The sequence below is a fragment of the Sinocyclocheilus grahami genome, unplaced genomic scaffold, assembly GCF_001515645.1.
Source record: "Sinocyclocheilus grahami isolate Dianchi unplaced genomic scaffold, SAMN03320097.WGS_v1.1 scaffold1665.1, whole genome shotgun sequence".
Taxonomy (NCBI): domain Eukaryota; kingdom Metazoa; phylum Chordata; class Actinopteri; order Cypriniformes; family Cyprinidae; genus Sinocyclocheilus; species Sinocyclocheilus grahami.
Genome location: NW_015506844.1, coordinates 122,690 through 142,543, shown reverse-complemented (window position 1 = coordinate 142,543; position 19,854 = coordinate 122,690). Strand labels below are relative to the sequence as shown.

Genomic DNA, 19,854 nt, shown 5'->3' with positions numbered 1-19,854 from the left:
TTTGTTTCTTAATTTTTTTTACATTATACCTTTATTTTCAAGAGTTCACAAGACCGTCTTCACACACTTCACCTGCTCTCTTATGCAGTATTTCACCATTTTCACTGCATCAAGATGGAGAATGAATGAGACAGGAGGGAAAAATCAGTGGCTAAATGAAATTAGCAGGTTAGAAGTGCCCCGGGGCAGTGAGACGGGCCTGTCTCCTGAGGCCATGGTTACTGATGGGATGTATTAGTGTTGACTGCATGTCAACTTTTCCTCCGTCGCCTCTTCTTCTAATCTGTATTTTGTGTAATATGGAGCAGGGTGGTGGGAGACACGAGGGTATAAATGCAGCAAGGTGAAGGAGGGAATCCATATTTCAGACACTGGATTGAATCAGAACAGCTCGAAATGAATTCAGGCCCCTTCAAAGCGTCCGGACCGCTCTCATGGGCCATGTACTTCATGAGGAAGGGCCGAAACAGCAACACACTATTTGGTAAAACAAAACTCTTCTAGTTTGTCAGTTTCGTCTCACTTTCGTTCTCCATGAATCACATCATCCATTGTTTTGTTTTTTTCCTTTTGTCGTCAGTAGTTTCTCTTGTTTTACCACTTTAGAATGTGAAAGAGGAACTGTTGAAATAGGGAACAACAACTTCATGTATCTTCATTGTGTGAGCTTGTGCACCATCAAGCCTTTGTTTTTCTTTTCATAAGAATATTAAATTATCTTATTTGCATAATGCCTATTATTAGTGTTAACCAAATACAAATATTCTGACATTAATGATGACAGTCTGATATATATATATATGACACCTGAAATCATATTTAGAGTGCCTATAGCATGTATTTTGTTTGCTTCCTTGAAACGTTTTGCTGCTACACTGCAGTTGCCTCGTGGAAATGTTTCTGAAGGTCCAATTATAATTATTGTATTAAGTTTAGAGGAAATATTTTTGAGGGAAGAAACTGGTTGTATCAAATTGTTTGCTGTTCTTGTATAGAATTATATTGTTCTTCCTCCAATGGCTCGACCAAACAAGATCAGATATTTGTAACCCTGCAACGCTTTTCAATATATTTTATAGCCGACTACAAGCGCTATTGATTGCTCAACTTTCAGAGATCAGATTACTCTAAATCAGTAAAACACAAGACCGAGATCCTGCACATCTAAGACCTGCGGTGCCTTTGTGCTAGAAAATCATTTATGATTGGCGTGCAGGTTATATTATTTTCCCTGGAATTGATCTTTGCTTTCAGATTCAGCCGTTATCTCTGCTTTGGTTGCTTTGACTATACTGATCCAAAATTATTATTTATAATAACTGAATAAAATGTTGCACTTTTACAAAACTATCATATTATGTATTATTAAGTATTATGTTCTAAATAATATTTAAAATAATTATGACTTAGACTATATATTATAATTATATGCATTATATGATTAGAGATCTAATATGACGTATTTCATCAGTAAGTTATACAATACAGTGTATGTGTATATATATATATATATATATATATATATACTTAAATTATTATTTTAATGTTAGTAGCAATATTTTTACTCTGTAGGTTTTAAACACATGTACATCACAGCTACAAACATGATTATTTATACATTGAAAAGTTTAATTGAAAATGACATTGAATGTTTTTATAAACGCATCTTTTTGTCCTTCACTATATCAATCCACAAAGATGTTTTGACATTTAAACTCAGAAAAGAAGCCACCTTATTTTCAGTTGAACTGAAATGCATTACATTTGTCTACAATAAGACAAATTTCAGAGCAAAACGAAAAAGACTGACTCGAGCATACTTAGTGTAATAACCAGGATGGCTTGTACAGAGGCCGCGTTTGCATTACTGTGCCTGATATCAGAATTTGCATTTTGTATTGTGTTTCATGTTCAGTACAAACAACAAGGAAGATGAGACGGGAATAGCACAGACCTCATAAAGCAGGTCTTTACATTTTAACAAATGAATCATGCCCTGGCTGTAACCAGAAGAGAACAAGATCTTTTAGTTCTCTGTGTTATTGTTATGAATGACTCTGACTCTGTTAGATATGACTAATGCAACTTTATCTTGGGAATTTGCAGCATTTGCTGCTTTACAGCCCTTTTGAAGAATCCGTCAGATGTTGCTCTATTTAACATGTCCTTTCATCAAGTGCAGGCAAATTTGTAAATTTGTTTCTGATAATGATGGATGTAAAAGTTCTGAATTTTGCATCAACCGGGATTCTTGACAATGCTGTATTGACTGCAGTATTTACATTTATTGTAATTAGCCAGACTTGTTCTGTATTTAGGCCTCCCATCCCATGTTTATAATTATTTACTATTATTATTTACCAAACATGTAATAATACAATTAAAAATCCCCTCATTTCAGATAGGTACCACACTTTCTTTAAATAATTGTCAGTCTTTTGTGATGGCATGATCTTTCAGATGAATTCACATTCTGTTCATTTTACTGAAAGATGACGAAATATTTCGGTGTTACTCTCCATTTCCACTTCATGCATTCTGTATCAGGACCTAACAGACTCCACATGGCCCATGTAGATCGTCTGCTGCCCCCTTTTGGCTACAAAACACATTACTTTAGATCATTACTGAGTCACTTTCCATCAGGCAGTTATTCTTTCTTTTATTTATCCCCTTTTTTGAGTCTTTTTCATTCTTTTTAGAATAAATAATTCTAGATAGTACTTATTTAGATGTCTTGACTTTTCACTGGAATGAATATTTTCTTGCTTTTTTATTTTAATTTTGTTTTTGGGTTTTTTTGGACAGAGTTTATTTGTGTCAGCAATTGTTTTGCTGTTAAATAATGCTGCTATAATGGAAATTTGCTTGCATGCTTTGTTAGCATCACATAAGTCATAAGTTAGCATCACATCAGGTTAGGATGGTGTTTTGGAACTTTTCTTCTTGTTCTGCTGATATAATGTTTCTTCTGACAAAACAGAAAACAACATCTGCTGGTATAAAACGAACTTACATCCCCCCCATCCATTATATATGTTCCTTAAACTTTTTTTAAAAATGTTTACATGATTTCTTGAAATAATGTAAAACAAAAAATGATTAGAATATAATCTAATTAAACAAACTGCTTGGTTTTAGTTCACACTACATTGCATCTGCCATTTGATAAGTAAATTAAATCCGAACAATTCAACAATGAATCAACCATTTGACGAGTTGGAAAGGAATTCCATTGACTGCTCAGATCCTTTTTTTTAAAAAATGATTAGAATATAATCTAATTAAACAAACTGCTTGGTTTTAGTTCACACTACATTGCATCTGCCATTTGATAAGTAAATTAAATCAACAATTGAACAAAATTCAACAATGAATCAACCATTTGACGAGTTGGAAAGGAATTCCATTGACTGCTCAGATCCTTTTTTTCCCCCGATTCGGACGGTCTTCTGATTGGTCGAGCCCGTCGAGGTCTGTCATCGCTGACCAATGAGAACGTTTAGGGGGGAGGCGTATGCAATGAGCTCTCCTGGCTGGCGTTCCTGCGCTGCCCATTGCCAGTAAAAGCGCGTCGCTGCCGGGAGATTCATTCACAACGCATCATCATTCTCATTGCGACCGCGCGTTCTGGATTCGGGAAGAATACTTTCTCCCAAAAGCTTACAGTTTTATAGAATAGACTGAATGCACTTTTTAGACAGTTAAAGACTGACAGCGTTGGCGTCAGGTGCGCGGTCAGTAAGGTGCGCGACTTTACGCACACTTTCTCAAGGATACCCAAGCGCTAGATCATCCTCTCTGATGACTCCTGCTGAAAGAGGAACAACAGCTACATAAACTGCTTAGAGTTCAGTTCAGACTGAACGGCAGGGTTTCCACATCACCAAACGGATAGTAAGACGCGCGAACTTTCCACGTCGCCCTTGAGCTCGTACCCTTGATCCGTGCGCGTCCGAATCAGCAGCTCGTCTGGAGCCCTGGATTCTGATCCTGACTGAGAGGGTGTTCAAAACATACCAAATGGTTTTTCTTTGGGACGCCAAATACGGTAAGAGCGTTTCTCAGCTCTGCGTAACGGCGGTTTCACGAGTCTATTTTTACGCGTAAGGTTTCATAATGCCTGCATGTTCATAGCTGTTGATAATAACTGAAACCTTTAACCATCACCTAAACCATGAGGTAAATGTGACATTCCAACAAACTCAAATGTGACAGTCAAAAACACTGCAGAACTCCGTCTCAACTTCAGTTCTCTTTGCTTTATTGGCACGACAAAAACTGCCGTTGTAATGAAAAAAACATATATAAGCAAAACACAAACGAAATTGCGTTAAAATGAGAAATTAATCAGCAAAATGAACAAAAAATAAATAAGTTTATGAAAAACGTATTCAGTTTGAGTCATTGAATAGGAAAGAGATTAAAATAAGATTAAATATGAGAGGTCAGAACAAATAAGCTGATCTAGAAATTCATTCAACATATTTACACGAAAAAACAACTATTTTTTGTAACAGAAGTACATATGTTCCATGATAAACTTGTTTTTAAATTCCTGAATTAAGTTTGATATTTATAGTTTTTGAGTAGTGTTAAAAAATATTAAGTTTTTAAAAATGTCAAGTGAATTAAAGTCAGTGTAGTGCAACCAAAATGATGGAAATCCTTATGTTGTCAAATGTGTGTGTGTGTGTGTGTGTGTGTGTGTGTGAGAGAGAGAGAGAGAGAGAGAGAGAGAGAGAGAGAGAAGACCTCCATAGACCCTCCTGACTGTGTGTCAACATCATTAATTATATTTTTTTTAATATTGCATTTGACCTTTTTTAATTTATATTCAGGTCAAATGGAATCTTCTTGATGTTCATGTATGATATTACATGTTATGTAAATGTTTTTTTACTTGGAAAAATATGATTGAACAATTATTATATTAGTCTGTGATTATGAAAATTACTTTCATTAAGTCAGAATGTGTGTAGAAAATGTTTGAAAATGACTTGAATATAAAGATTAGATTATATCAATTATATTTTTAAGAGCTTGATAGATGTGTTTTCAGAACAAAAGAAGACATTGTTTAAAAATCTAGTTTTCATCCCACATACTGTGCTGTAACAATAAGTCTTTGCATTTTCATTATTTTCAAAGTCTCATATGTCTGCCTATGTATGTCAGTGTATGGCTTCCCGAATTTGTGCTGTGTTTTGTGCATTCTGTCTTAAAATGCATCTCTCTCTCAGTTTTCTACACCTCGTCTCACTCACCCCAAACACCCGTCAACAAACTCCAGTTTTAGCCTGATGTAGTGACTGTGTCTGTGTTTATATTGGGCAGTGGGTTTGGAGAGAACGCAGTGGCTCACTGTGCGCAGCGCTGTAACGTGTGTAACCGCACTCATGTGGCATCGATTGTGGTTGGCTGAATGATTGTGGGCCACAGCGCTGTCTGACGGTTTTAATATTTTCATATGCCTGCGAGACACTGCTGCTGCTGCATGGGCACCAGAAGTTGCTTAGAAATTATTATTTTTTTTTTATTTAGTTTATGGGCATGACAAAAACTAAAAACGTAGAAGCATACACTGAGCAGAGCTGCATAAAATGAGATATTGTGCAGTAACATAGGATGTAAATGAAGGAATAAGGCATGAGAAGCTGTGCATTGAAGTGATTTTACTATGGTTAAGTAAAAAAATGTAAATAAAATATCTATAATACAAGGCTGAAAGTGTCTTATTGCCTTTATTTAAGATACCAATGTTTAATAAGCAATCAATTATACTAGAAACGATTGTTATGCCTGGTAATACAGTACTAAGCAATGCAACATCTCATACTTAATTTTTCAAAAGTGATATATTGTAAATTTTTCTAATTGTATCCATGCATTAGCATTATTTTACTAGGGTTAAGTAGTCATTTTGTGTCCCGATCAAGTAAAATCACTGTAATACATGGCAGAAAGTCATCCCCTTGGAATTATAAGGTTCTATCTGCATTCCGAGTAGTTTTGAGATTTTGAGCCTCAAAGTTTTTACGTTCCATTCGACTGTGTAGATAGAACATTTTTTTTTATTTTTTATAAAAAGTCCCAAAATGTACACAACATTTAAAAATCTATCACATAATGTAAATAAGCTGTCACAGAATAAGAATATGTGAATAACTCAATTTTGACAAAAATGTCAGCTAGAACCTTATAATTCCAAGGGGACGAAGTGTCTTATTGCTTTCATTTAAGATGACAATGTTTAATAAATAATAAATCACTTTAGATTTGGGGCTCTTTAAAAAAAACATATATAAAATTGTATATATATATATATATATATATATATATATATATATATATATATATTAAAATAAATTTTTTGAAACCACTCGGATATACTGTAGGTTGCGACCAACAATATGTTTTGTTTTTGTGGCCCAACTCAAAGTAAAATCACTGTAATTCAGGCCGAAAGTGTCAATTTTACTAGAAGTATTTATTCTGCCTAGTAATACAGTGCTGAACAATGCCACAATGCCACATATGGGATTTACTTTTTGCATATAAAAAAAACATATATAAAATTATATATATATATATATATATATATATATATATATATATATATATTAAAATAAATTTTTTGAAACCACTCGGATATACTGTAGGTTGCGACCAACAATATGTTTTGTTTTTGTGGCCCAACTCAAAGTAAAATCACTGTAATTCAGGCCGAAAGTGTCAATTTTACTAGAAGTATTTATTCTGCCTAGTAATACAGTGCTGAACAATGCCACAATGCCACATATGGGATTTACTTTTTGCAAATGTGATATATTGTAAAATGTTTCTTATTGAGTAATTTATTTCTATACGTTTAGTAAAAAGCCTAATGCACATTTGTGTTTCAGAACCTGCGCCTGGGCGACGCTTCACGCCTCCCTCAACCACCCTGAGCTCGGGGAAGATGAATGAGGGGTTGCCCCTAGGGGCTCAGGAGAACAGCAGCGCCGCCCTGGTGGGCAAACTGCGCATGGCTGACCGAAGCATGGTGGAGGTGCTTTCCGACCACCCAGGAGAGCTGGTGCGCACTGACAGCCCCAATTTCCTCTGTTCTGTCCTGCCAACACACTGGCGCTGCAACAAGACTCTGCCCATCGCCTTCAAGGTAGCTGACCACAGACCGCTGTTGTCTTTCAGTGACATCTAATTGTTTAATAATATTGGGCAATATGAAGAAGTATTTTTTTCTCAAGCTCAAGGACATTTTAAAATCCTACAATCTCACATTGGACTTTAATGCACATCCTTAATTAAGCTAATGATTTGGCGGGAAGCGTCAGTAATTGTTGTTAATCTCCTGTCATCACGGGTGACTGCAATATCATCATCATCATCATCATCATCATCTTTTACATTTGGCAAATGACGGCAAAAATGCAAACCACCCAGTCTTGACAAATTCAGAGTGAAGTGCTGTGAGGCAAGTGTGCGCTCTGAAACAAAGAGCAGAAGAATGCGCTGACATTTACAGTTAATATGCAAATAACCTGCTCATTTAGTTTAGATGTGGAGATATTGTGCAAGTGGACATGACGCAGGAGAGTAAAAAGGATTTGAATGTTGTTTGGTTTTCATTTTCACCCTCTGCCCAATGTTTTTGCTTAGTAATAAAGTATTTAAATAAGATCGATTATTAAGTATAATAATAGTTAAGTTACAGAAAATATATAATTGCAATTAAATAATGTTCAGTTGTATAGTGTTCAAAAGAAATTAATACTTTTATTCAGCAAGGATGCATTAAATTTATCAAAAGTGACAAGACATTTATAATCAAAAATTATATTTCAAATAAATGCTGTTCTTTTGAACTTTCTATTCATCAAGGAATCCTGAAAAATAAATCATTTCTGAAGGATCATGTGACACTGAGAACTGGAGTAATGATGTTGAAAATTCAGCTTTGCATCACAAGAATAAATTACATATTAACATATTCAAATAGAAAACAGTTTTAAAATGCAAAAAAAAAAAATCACAATATTACCTTTTTACTGAATATTTGATCAAATAAATGCAGCCTTGGTGAGTACAAGAGACTTCTTACAAAACCATATAGCTATATCAAATCAATTAATTATTTTATCATTTTGCTAATATTATCATTTGTCTTCTTTATTATTCATCCTTCATTGACAATTTTGACGTAGTGTGATAATTGTCATATATTGTATTTTTGGTTTGTTTATTAAATGCAGTTTTGACAGGTTTAAACGTATCTAACATATCTTCCTCATTCATTGGTTGACAGGTGGTTGCCCTTGGTGACATCACTGACGGAACATTGGTCACAGTGATGGCCGGCAACGATGAGAATTACTCTGCTGAACTTCGGAACGCCACAGCCCCCATCAAGAACCAAGTGGCCCGATTTAATGATCTGCGTTTCGTTGGCCGCAGTGGACGAGGTAAAATGCATATAATGCTTAATAAATTCACTCCTTCTCACTTAGACATAAACGTTTGAGAAAAGGAAACACACATCAGACTCACCGCTGAGCCGTGACACATATATTTTAATGTCAATGTCTGCATGTGTGTACATGCTTGGTTAAATGTGTATGTTTTCCCATGTGTTTTGATATTGTGCTCAAACACATCAGCACATACCGTTACCTGTCGCTTCCACTTCCTGTGGCAGGTGGTCGGGGCAGTCAAATACTGCAGATCTTATCTATTTAAAACACAAGGTTTTATGTACACTTGCTAGCCATCCAGCCCTTTGTACCACCATCTGATTTTTGAACCACTTCACTGTGGTAACAGAGCACAGCAATGCCATTTTTGTGGCCTGTATTTTAGATATTTAAACCACCAAAAATGTTACTTGTGAGAAAATGAGGAGTGGCTTCTTACAGTATTTATGATGTATAAATCGTCCAGCTTCTGTAATGACAGAGTAGTTAGTCAACACAATGACTGGCTTCTGGGAAAACTAGGGGTCCCGCAGGGCTCTATTCAAGGCCCGATGTGATTTCACTGATGTAGTCCTCAACGCAAACACGACTGCTTTTAATCTACATGTCCAGACCTGCGATAAATATATGAATGCATACACACTCTTTTGTCCTGCTCTCTTTTGTCTGTGTCATCATTTGAACACAGCATAATAGAGGCAACTAAGTTGATGTTTGCAGCAGGTGTGCTTGCATGCTTTGAGTGCAGAATACATGCATTGAAAATGGAAACTGAGTTTGTTTACAAAGAAAAGCATAAATGTTTAGTCCGGATTGTTAAACAAAACATATTTGTCCATTTTTACTGCATGAAAGTCTTGCTTTTCAGTGAATTTCAGACATGCATATCCTCACAGACTGTTGTTTATCCAAGCGTGTTTGTGAGCGCGAGAGCAGCTGCACTCTGCTGCGATGGAAGTGATTAGGTTTAGTGCCGGAAAAGAGTGCAGGTCGAGAAGAAACAGCAAGAGCGTGTTAGGTAAGAGAGAAATGTAAACTATGCATATCTACACACACTCTTGCTACTCTGTATTATGTAGACGTGTAGATAAGACAACAAAGACTGCATCTATGTGGCTTTTTTGTCCATCTAATATTGTTTTCGCAGCATCATGAGTCACTTGATGTTTTCAGGCACATTTTCATGCACACATTTATAAAGTTTCTTGCTTTTTGAGTTTCATTTGTCCGTGCTCACACCCACATACTGTACAGTACTCTACAAAACAGACACATATAAACAAATTATAAACAAATTCCCCCACATCACACATGCACACACACTATGTAGGGACATCCCCTTGAGAAACGCTCTGCACTTCCTCCCTGTTTGGGCAGTGAGTCTCTCAGACAGAACGTCTCCCATCCAGACGCTAAACCACTGAACCACACTCTGTGTAAGTGTGTGTGTTAGTGCAAAAGGTTTTGTAATGAGTGTGTTAGACAGGAAGAGATGAGTCAGTGTTTTGCATTTATATTTCTTAAGAATTCATATAAAAATGGTACTATAGAATGATTACCATATTCATATACCAGTGTATTTACATAGCTCCACAAGCTACAAAAAATATCATGGTATGATAATGTAATTTAATTTAATGTAAGTAAATGTTTAAAAATGGGTCATATAAATGGAGCATGGTATCAGATCTGAAATATGCCATGATACTGACTTCAAGGTACTCAATTTAATGGCATACTAATACCATACTGCATGTCCAAAAATATGGTATTATCATGGTAATGTGTCCAAATACCATGGTATTGTCATGGTAGTCCAAGAAACTTCAAAGAAGTACTATGGTAACATTACTATATATATATATATATATGCTGCTGGGTGAAAAAAAAACACAGTAATACTGCTTTTTGACATACATACTACCAGTTTTTTTTGGAAATGATACCATGATATGGGGTACCATGACAATACCATGGTACTGTTTTTAAAACCGAATGTTCTGAACATTTTCTCATAAATCATTAGTGCAGTATTACAGCGTTTTAAGTGTGTTTTCCTGGATGTGATGTGTGTTGTTTGTGTGTGAGGTCATGGCAGACAGAAGTGGATCGGTGTTGTCACAGCGACTGCGCTCAGAATAGCACCTGATCCTTGGCGTGGCCCGTGTTTGTGTGTGCGTGTCACATCTGTGCATATGTGTGTGGTCAGACCTCTTAGTTTGTCAGATTTTGGGGAACAGCTTGGAGTTTTTCCCAGCTCTGTTTTTCTGGCTGAATAACAACTAGCGCGTGTGTGTGTAACCATACCTTGCTTTGGCTGGAGCACTTAGGCCAATTTAGTGCCATGTAAATCAAACCTGATGTTGGCACGCAAGCGGCCGCCTCCCTGGGGTCCTTCTCATCGTCATAGTGATGAGTGACAGGTGAAGGCATCAGGAATTGTGGGTACAGACCCCAGTTCCCATAATCCTTGTAGTCAAATTCAGTTTGTCATTTGGCACATATGCACGTCTCGCCTCATAATGTCAGTCAAAGCATGAGACGCAACTAAAATCATGCATCTCATTATAATTTGTGTGAGTTTGTTCCATAGTCATATCATCCTATCATCAGCCTGTGAGATCGCCAATTCACAATATTATCATGCTTATTTATTCAATTATTTACTTACTTCATAGCCGGAGAGTGAACCCACTCCAGGGTAAGGCTAAAAGCAGCCTAATGTTAGTATAATCTATTAACTACACATTATATTTTTTTAGTCAAGTAGCATGTCATAAAATATTTTTAATATGACTGCATTTGTATTTAACATGATAACAGTTTAATATAAAAATTTTAAGTTACTAATTTTAATGTTTACGTTTCCTCAGTTTTTCAAACAGCAGCTACAGAAAATGAGCAAAGAACATCATCACTGACTTTAGTCTAGCGTGGGTTTATGCACTTCAAAAAACACTCCCGTTATAATCAGTGAAGCCGTCTACACTGTATGATGAATAAATCTCTTATACTTACATCGCACGCGCATCTTCTCTTTGTGGTTTATGATGTGAGAATTTGCGAGAGAGCAGAAGTCACTCAGTGAGCAAGCACACTGAACAACAAAACTAGTGTTTCAGCAATGACTAATCTAAATACTTCTGATTGGGCATTGCATCCATAAACTCACTGGAATCATGTGTTATTGGTTATAACGTGCAACATTAATAATAATAATAGTCTTGCTATCGTCAAAGGCAGCAGTGACTTGTGAAAAATGTTTCTTGGGTAAACCTCATGAAAATATTTCATCCAAAAATCTAATTTTATATTTTACATAAAAGAAAATTAAGCTTGTTTTTGTACCATGAATAATTTTTACATTTCAACATTATTTATATTACAGTTAAGCATGTTATATAATGTTTTGTAATGTATCCTAATGTTTTCCTTTGCTTTTTTATGGTCAGGATTTCATTAAGTTATAAATCTCATTATTGAAATATAATGATTTAAATAAAAATGACTATAAATCAAAAGAAGTACATGATTAAAAAATGTATTTAATTAATTAATTAATTCTTCAACATCCCAAAAAGTCTTTACTTTCATATGGGAAATTACTTTTATACTTTCTGATTTTATGGTTCATCTCTTTGGTTGTTTTTATTGGTAAGTGTGTGCTGGTGTCAGTTCATGTCAAATCTGTCTGTCTTTGTGTCGCGGCTCCTCTCGATAGCTCACTGTATTATTTCTGACTCTCTTTCTCTCACTCTGTCTTTTTGAAATTGTCCATGTGTCATCTGTTTATTTGGGGATGTGGTCAAATGAGATGCTGTTTGGCCCGTGTCTCCACTGTACTGTCTGAACTTTGTCTCTGTTTAAGGACACAACAAAGGTGACTTTAAATTCCCTTTTGCATCTGCTTGTGGGGTTTTTATTGTGACACGGCCACTTATGATGACAAGCATCTTAATGATAGATCAGCCACGTCGTCTTCATCTAGAAACACACTCACTTCCCTCTCGCTTACTGTGTTTTACTGTCTCACACTCCTTTAAATATGTACTCCTCACATGTAGCTACTAATAAATATATCCTGTGAAGAAGTGCTAAATATATCCTGCAAATGGTGAATTTCTAACCTGTTTGTTTGTCTGTATTTTTCAGGGAAGAGTTTCACTCTCACCATCACTGTCTTCACAAACCCTCCTCAGGTGGCCACGTATCAGAGAGCCATAAAGATTACTGTAGACGGACCCCGCGAACCACGACGTGAGTGATGACACATGCAAATATAAATATACAAAACATTATATTTTGTGTGTGTGTATGTATATTTACAGGTGCATCTCAATAAATTAAAATGTCGTGGAAAAGTTCATTTATTTCAGTAATTCAACTATATAAATTCATATATCCGCGATAGTCACATCGCAGGATGTGCGATGTTTAGTATACTGATCGTTATATTTATACTGATTGTTTTCTTTGCTCACACACAGACACGGTGTCTACACCGGACGTGACAGCTGTACAGAGATACCCATTTTAAATACGTTTAGTAGTAGAGCTACTGCAAGCGATTTTCAGTGCTGTAAATCCATTTATCCTTTGTTGAAACTTCAGCGTCGTCGTGGAGAGCGCAGGTCACGGTCATTTAGCAATGGCAAATGCCACGAAAGCGCAAGCTCCTGAGCGCTTTGGAAAGAAGGAGAAAGCGGCGCGACTGGCGTTTCCCCACGCGTTTTAAAGGGGTCATATGATGCGATTTCAATTTTTCCTTTCTCTTTGAAGTGTTACAAGCTCTTGGTGCATAAAGAAGATCTGTAAAGTTGCAAAGACTAAAGTCTCAAATCCAAAGAGATATTCTTTATAAAAGTTAAGAGTCAACCACGCCTACCTAAAATGGCTCATTCTAACACGCCCCCACATGTCCACGTCACGATGTGGGAATATTTGCATAACGCCGCCCAAATGTTCACACAAATAAAGAAGGCGTAACTTTTATTCTCGCTGTAGTATTGTTGCTGCCACAATGTTGTGAATGCGCTGTTTGTTTTGTTGTGAAAGTGAAACTACTTTGTTTGGCCTTCCAAAAGAGTTTTGAGCAGTGCAGAGTAGCGTTTGTTGTTTGTCATTTCTCCGATCACAAATGCAGACATGGTTTTATATTTATGTGGCGCGATGCAATGCGTAAAAAGACAGTATAAGTCATTATAATCCGTAATTATGTCCCCACTGGATGCAACAAATGCCTCGTTTATAATGGGTTTTAATGTTTTTGTCTCGTCGCTCTGGCCGGGACACGGCATAACAGTATGGTAGAAGCATAACATTTCCGTCACACGCTTGAGGTATTCGGGCCAATCACAACACACTGGATAGCTGCCCAATCAGAGCACACCTCGCTTTTCAGACCGATGAGCTTTGTAAAAATTGACGCGTTTCAGAAAGGCGGGGCATAGAGGACAAACAATAATGTACATTATGTGGAAAATAATGTGTTTTTTGAACCTTAAACCACATAAACACATTTCATTACATCAAATACACAATATAATGTTCTTTTTAGCAACATCGTATGACCCCTTTAAGGCGCAACATGTGAACGGCCCCAAGGTTTGTCTACACTGGACACGACAAAGCGACCGTTGCATATCATTTGAACTTTGTGTCAGTACGTCATAAAGACGTTACATCAGTTTACTGTCGAGGATTTGTCGCGCCGCATCCAGTGTAGACACAGACAGACAGCATCACTGATTATAATGGATTCTATTGTATTTTGTCGCATCGCACCGCGCCGTGCCGCTCGCGTCCGGTGTAGACACGGTGAGAGTCACGCAGATGCACGTGAACAATGAATTCTGTTCACTTCTGCGTCTATTTGTGCATGAAATACAGTGCTCTGCAAGTATCCTTGTAAACACAGTTGCTTATGGCTTAGGTGAAGGGAAACAATTGAGAAAGAAAATGGATGTTTAACAGTATATTGGTTCACAGCAGTTTAATGTTCTTGTTGCTTTCTCTGTTCATGAACGTTAATCAAACAACAAAACACAAAGAAAAATCACTTTTGTAGCTTTAACACAGATTTGTTAGATTTAATTTGTAGTGAAAACTATGCAGTGTTATTTTACATTTGATTATTCAATTTCTGTACCTGAATACTCTTAGACTTACCTGAAAAATATAAAGCACTGCTTATTTCATTTGTATTTTTGTTCTGTTATTGATCTATGCTTGTAATTAGTTTATTTCCTATGCTGATTTACTCGCCTACAAAATCACCCCAATCATTGATTATTTTTTTCCAAATATAAAGCTATTGAAGTCATCTAATTTTTTTTCTCCATATCGCAATATATATCACAGAAAAAAAATATTGCAATGTGAGTTTTTTCAATATCGTGCAGCCCTAATATATATTGTATATTGTTGTCATGTGACCTTAAGACACTTTTAAGTGTTAAAATACTATTTGGGGCCAGAGATGTGATATATGTACTTCCAACTAGTGTTTTTTATTATTATGTTAGTTCTCACTCTCATTTGATCAGTGTAAAATGGCAACCCAAAGCTGTGGACGTGTTTGTGTTTGATGTGGTTTGGCTGTTGGTGGCTGGATGGGGTTTCGTTTTGTCTCTACTGTGATTTTAGTCAGTTTAACAAGTAACAAGTGAGATTTAAGTCTGATTATTATGTTGGTTCACAGGAAACGTTTATGCCCCTTACAAACCAGTACATAGGCTAGTGTATATTACTATTATTACTAAGTTTAAAATTGTTAAAATAACAGGACTATCATTAATATTGAGTTAGAAAGCGTGTCTCCTGCCTAAATACTTGTATTGGTATGCCACGTTATTGGAATATTTCAGAATCATTGGTTTTAGTATAGTGTCTGTTGGTCAGACTAGTGTACTGTGTGTGTGTGTGTGTGTGTGTGTGTGTTTTAATAGCATGTCTTTATATGAGCGCATATCACGCTGTGCTCTCCTGTTGGTGGCTGTGGCGGGTCTATTCCCCGTTGGTCCGTTATTCCGGTCGGGAATCCATTGGACGGCGCCACCCCGCATATTCTGGGTCTGTCTGGCGGGATGCGCTGGCCTCGTCTTCAAAGCGCCCAGACGTGCTCTCTGATTTCAGCGGGACTTCCTCTCCTCGCGTGCGCGCCGACGACTGTGCGGATGAGTGCGGCTGATGGTTTCACACAGCTGTGACTGCGTCTTTTCTGTTCCTTTCCGTTTGCCTTTTTCTCTCATCACCTGCGATCATTAGTCCCACTGTGCTCTCTGTGTGTGAGGTCAGAACGACACACGCACACATTAGACACCACAGCGCCCCCTACTGGTGCAATGACAAGCTCATTCAACATCATTAGTAGGAAGTGAGGTGTACAGAAGTGTGTGTGTGGTCAGATCATGGTGTATATGTTGTGTGTGTCTTTAAGTGGCTTTGATTGTGTTAACGGACAGACAGTAACTAAATCGTTCTTCCTCATCTCCATTCTGTATGTGTGTGTGTGTGTGTATGTGTGTCCAGGCCACCGACAGAAGCCCGATGAAGCGGTAAAGCCAGGCGCGTTAGCTTTCTCTGAGCAATTGAGGCGAAGTGCCATGCGGTGCGGTCCACACCACGGTCCTGCCCCTAACCCCCGCCCCGCCCTCAACACGCCCCCCTTCAGCAGTCCCGCCCACAGCCAGATTTCCGGTGAGTTAGATGTCAAAACCTCTCTGTACCTTACGCACATCTACATCATTGATGACACACGAGGGCAGTGCTGTTTATTAGTTCTATTCAATTCCATTCTGTTCTGCCATATTCTATTCTAGATTCTACTCTTCTACTGAAGGTAGACATGTTTGTTAATTTTATTCAATTCCATTCTATTCCCTTCTGTTCTGTCCTGTTTGATTCTATATTGTGCTCCGCTACTGAGTGTAGACTTGATTATTAGTTCTATTCTATTCTATTCTATTCTATTCTATTCTATTCTACTCTACTCTACTCTACTCTACTCTTCTATGTAGAGGATTGTTCTTTAGTTCGGTTTTTATTACTATTCCAGAATTCCCAAACTTTTTAATTTTCTGGTTAAGTTTATTTCCTAATTAAATGTAAAAAGCAAATGTTTTTAGTCAGCTGAACCCCTTTAACTTAATAATTTTTTTGCATTTACTTTTATGTTGTATATATTTAAATATTTACGTATACATTTACTTTCCCCCCTAATATTTATTCATATATAAATATTTATTAAAATGTAATATTAAATATTTATTAAAGGGGTCATATGATGCGATTAAAATTTTTCCTTTCTCTTTGAAGTGTTACAAGCTCTTGGTGCATAAAGAAGATCTGTAAAGTTGCAAAGACTAAAGTCTCAAATAAAAGTTTATAAAAGTTAAGAGTCAACCACGCCTACCTAAAACAGCTCGTTCTAACACGTTCTAACATGTCTACAATGTGGGAAGATTTGCATAACGCCGCCCAAATGTTCACGCAAAGAAAGAAGGCATAACTTTTATTCTCGCTGTAGTATTGTTGTTGCCCCCGCCATGTCGTGAAGGCACTGTGTTTCGTTGTGAAAGCGAAACTACTTTGTTTGGCATTCCAAAAGAGGACGATATCCGCTTCGTCATGCCTGGAGCTGATTCGTGCTGGTCACTGAGGAAATACATCAACTTCGCGCTGTGGATCGCTGGATCGGCTTTCACCATGGACGAAGTGGAGTCCAGCCCGGGGTCGTCACATGTGGTTGCCGCAAGCCCGCCCGCCGCACCGTTCTCAAGCCCACCGGCCGCCACTCACTCAAGCCGGCCGCCGCTAACTCTAGGCTCTGCTCACTTTAGGCCTCTGGCCTCCACTCACTCTAGGCCGCCGTGTGTGACGCTGTGTTTTGTTGTGAAAGTGAAACTACTTTGTTTGGCCTTCCAAAAGAGGACACGACTAGAAATCAGTGGTTAAGTTGAATTTACAACACCGTTCCAGAACAGTTCAACCCAAATATTCAGATGTGTGCAGCACATTTTATGGAGGACTATTTCCTGATCCTGGAAGAGTAGACTACAGTGCCGGCTGTTCTGACTCACAGCCTGTAAGTAAGTTTTTTATATATAAAGAATTTGCAACTGACGATTCAAACGCGAGTTTTGAGCAGTGTAGAGTAGCGTTTGTAGTTTGTAATTTCTCCGATCACAAATGCAGACATGGTTTTATGTTTACGCAGCGCGATGCAGTGCAACGCGTAAAAAGACAGTATAAGTCATTATAATCCGTAATTATGTCGTAATTATGTCTGGATGCAACAAATGCCTCGTTTATAATGGGTTTTAATGTTTGTGTCTCATCACTCCGGCCGGGACAAGGCATCACAATGTGGCAAGGGGCGTAACATTTCCGTCACACGCTTGAGGTATTCGGCCAATCACAACGCACTGGATAGCTGGCGAATCACAGCACACCTCGCTTTTCAGACCGATGAGCTTTGTAAAAATCTACGCGTTTCAGAAAGGCGGGGCATAGAGGAGAAACAATAATGTACAGTATGTGGAAAATAATGTGTTTTTTAAACCTTAAACCGCATAAACATATTTCATTACATCAAATACACAAAATAATGTTATTTTTAGCAACATCATATGACCCCTTTAATATTTCAATCATTTAACAACATATTTGCATATTCATAGTTCTCTGATGCCATTTAATGATCACATGACATGCAGATATAAAATATATTTTTTTCTAAAATAGATTTACTGTAATATAGTATGTTTTCAAAACATATTTCAATTAACAAATAATATATATATCAGGGGTGTAACGGTTCACAAAATTCACGGTTCGGTTCGATACGATACAGTGGTGTCACGGTTCGGTACATTTTCAATACAGCAAAAAGAAAGACATGCCAGAGAAATTTCCTTGATTTTTAAAATTTTGTAATCATGATTTGTTACAGTGATTTGTTTTGCCCTGTTTGAATCAGTTGGAAATGCCTGCCTAAATGCTGTGGGGATAGTTTGTAGAGTGTGTTTATCTCCTTATTTTGTTAAGGCTCACCTTAATAATATTAATATATTTAACTTTAAACTATAACATAGGCTGATTATTCTTATAGATTGAAAGAGAAGTGCTTCAGCCAAGATAAAGAATATGAGTTGCTGCAGAAAAAAAAAATCAAAGAGTGAGCAACAACAAAAACATGTTTCTGGAGACGGGCTCCATTTTCTGCCAGCAGGAGGCGCTTCTGGAGCGGTAGTAACAGTGGTTTCCCTGGTAACGGCTGTACACAAAGCAGTGCCGGGCTCATGAACGCTGCTTTATCAGATAAAATGAAAATGCCATAGAAACTTTTCTGAAGACAGTCTTCCCTTCAGAGATACATTCATATAAAACACCCGCGCCGTGTTATGATTTTGAAATGTGCAGTGCTCATGTTTATTCAACAAAGTCAAACGGCACAAATAAATCAATGTATGGGAAACTGGTAATGTGTATCAAAATATCGGAAATGTGTTTAAAACTCATATCACCGTTATTGAAAAAAATGATATTGCCATAAATATTGATATAACATTATTGTCCAGCCCTAGTGACTAGACATATTGCAATGAAGGATCTAGTCCAGCCTACGCCTGACTGGAGCAGTGTGTTTTTCTTTGGGGGCTGTTACGTCGTTTGGGCAGTGGCACTGAGAACATTATATTTCACACACTTTATTTTATTTTCCAAATGTAATAGGAGTAGTCCAACGAATCGTTCGGTTTGTAATGCGTACCGAACCGAAACCCTCGTACCGAACGGTTCAGTACGAATACGTGTATCGTTACACCCCTAATATATATATATATATATATATATATATATATATATATATATATATATATAATTGTATTTAATATATTTTATTTTTATTACTTTTACTTTTAAATAATTTTCATTTTACATTCATTTTTGACACTCCACACATAGAATAAAAATTAACATAAGAATACCAGAAGTAAATCTAAAAACAAAATAATAGAAATGATAAATTAACATAAACCAAAAATAAATACTAACAAACTTCCTGCATTTTCCCCAAACTGCAGTTTGGCAAACCCTGCTCTATTCTATTCTAGTCTAGTCTAGTCTAGTCTATTTGTAGTCCGTCAGCCCTACTAAACCCACTGTAGATAATTCTAAGCATCACTGACCTCATTAGAGTCAGTTATAAAATCATATGAATTACTTTTCTGGAATAGAAACATTTCATAAAATCAATCAGAATTAAAAAAAAAAACTCTTGTGTTGTGCTTTTGCAATAGTGTGTAATAGTTCAGGGATAGTGAAAGGAAGTGTGTGTGTGTGTGTGTGTGTGTGTGTGTGTGTGTATGTGTGCGGCACG

At 37.0% G+C, this 19,854-nt stretch overlaps 1 protein-coding gene across 4 annotated transcripts in view; it reads left to right on the top strand.

Moving 5' to 3' along the window:
- The first annotated feature begins 416 nt into the window (after positions 1 to 416).
- The window catches only part of LOC107571884 (runt-related transcription factor 1-like), a 26,664-nt gene continuing 7,226 nt past the window's right edge, over positions 417 to 19,854 (top strand). Inside the window, exons 1-5 of one of the 4 annotated variants that reach the window (XM_016258265.1) lie at positions 417 to 484; positions 6,906 to 7,162; positions 8,309 to 8,465; positions 12,627 to 12,731; positions 16,005 to 16,172. In XM_016258265.1, coding sequence (XP_016113751.1) covers positions 442 to 484; positions 6,906 to 7,162; positions 8,309 to 8,465; positions 12,627 to 12,731; positions 16,005 to 16,172 — 730 coding nt within the window. In that variant the 5' untranslated portion in view covers positions 417 to 441. Of the gene's footprint in view, positions 485 to 3,590; positions 4,052 to 6,905; positions 7,163 to 8,308; positions 8,466 to 12,626; positions 12,732 to 16,004; positions 16,173 to 19,854 lie in introns of those variants that run through there. The other 3 variants (XM_016258266.1, XM_016258267.1, XM_016258268.1) reach the window with 3 other exon arrangements.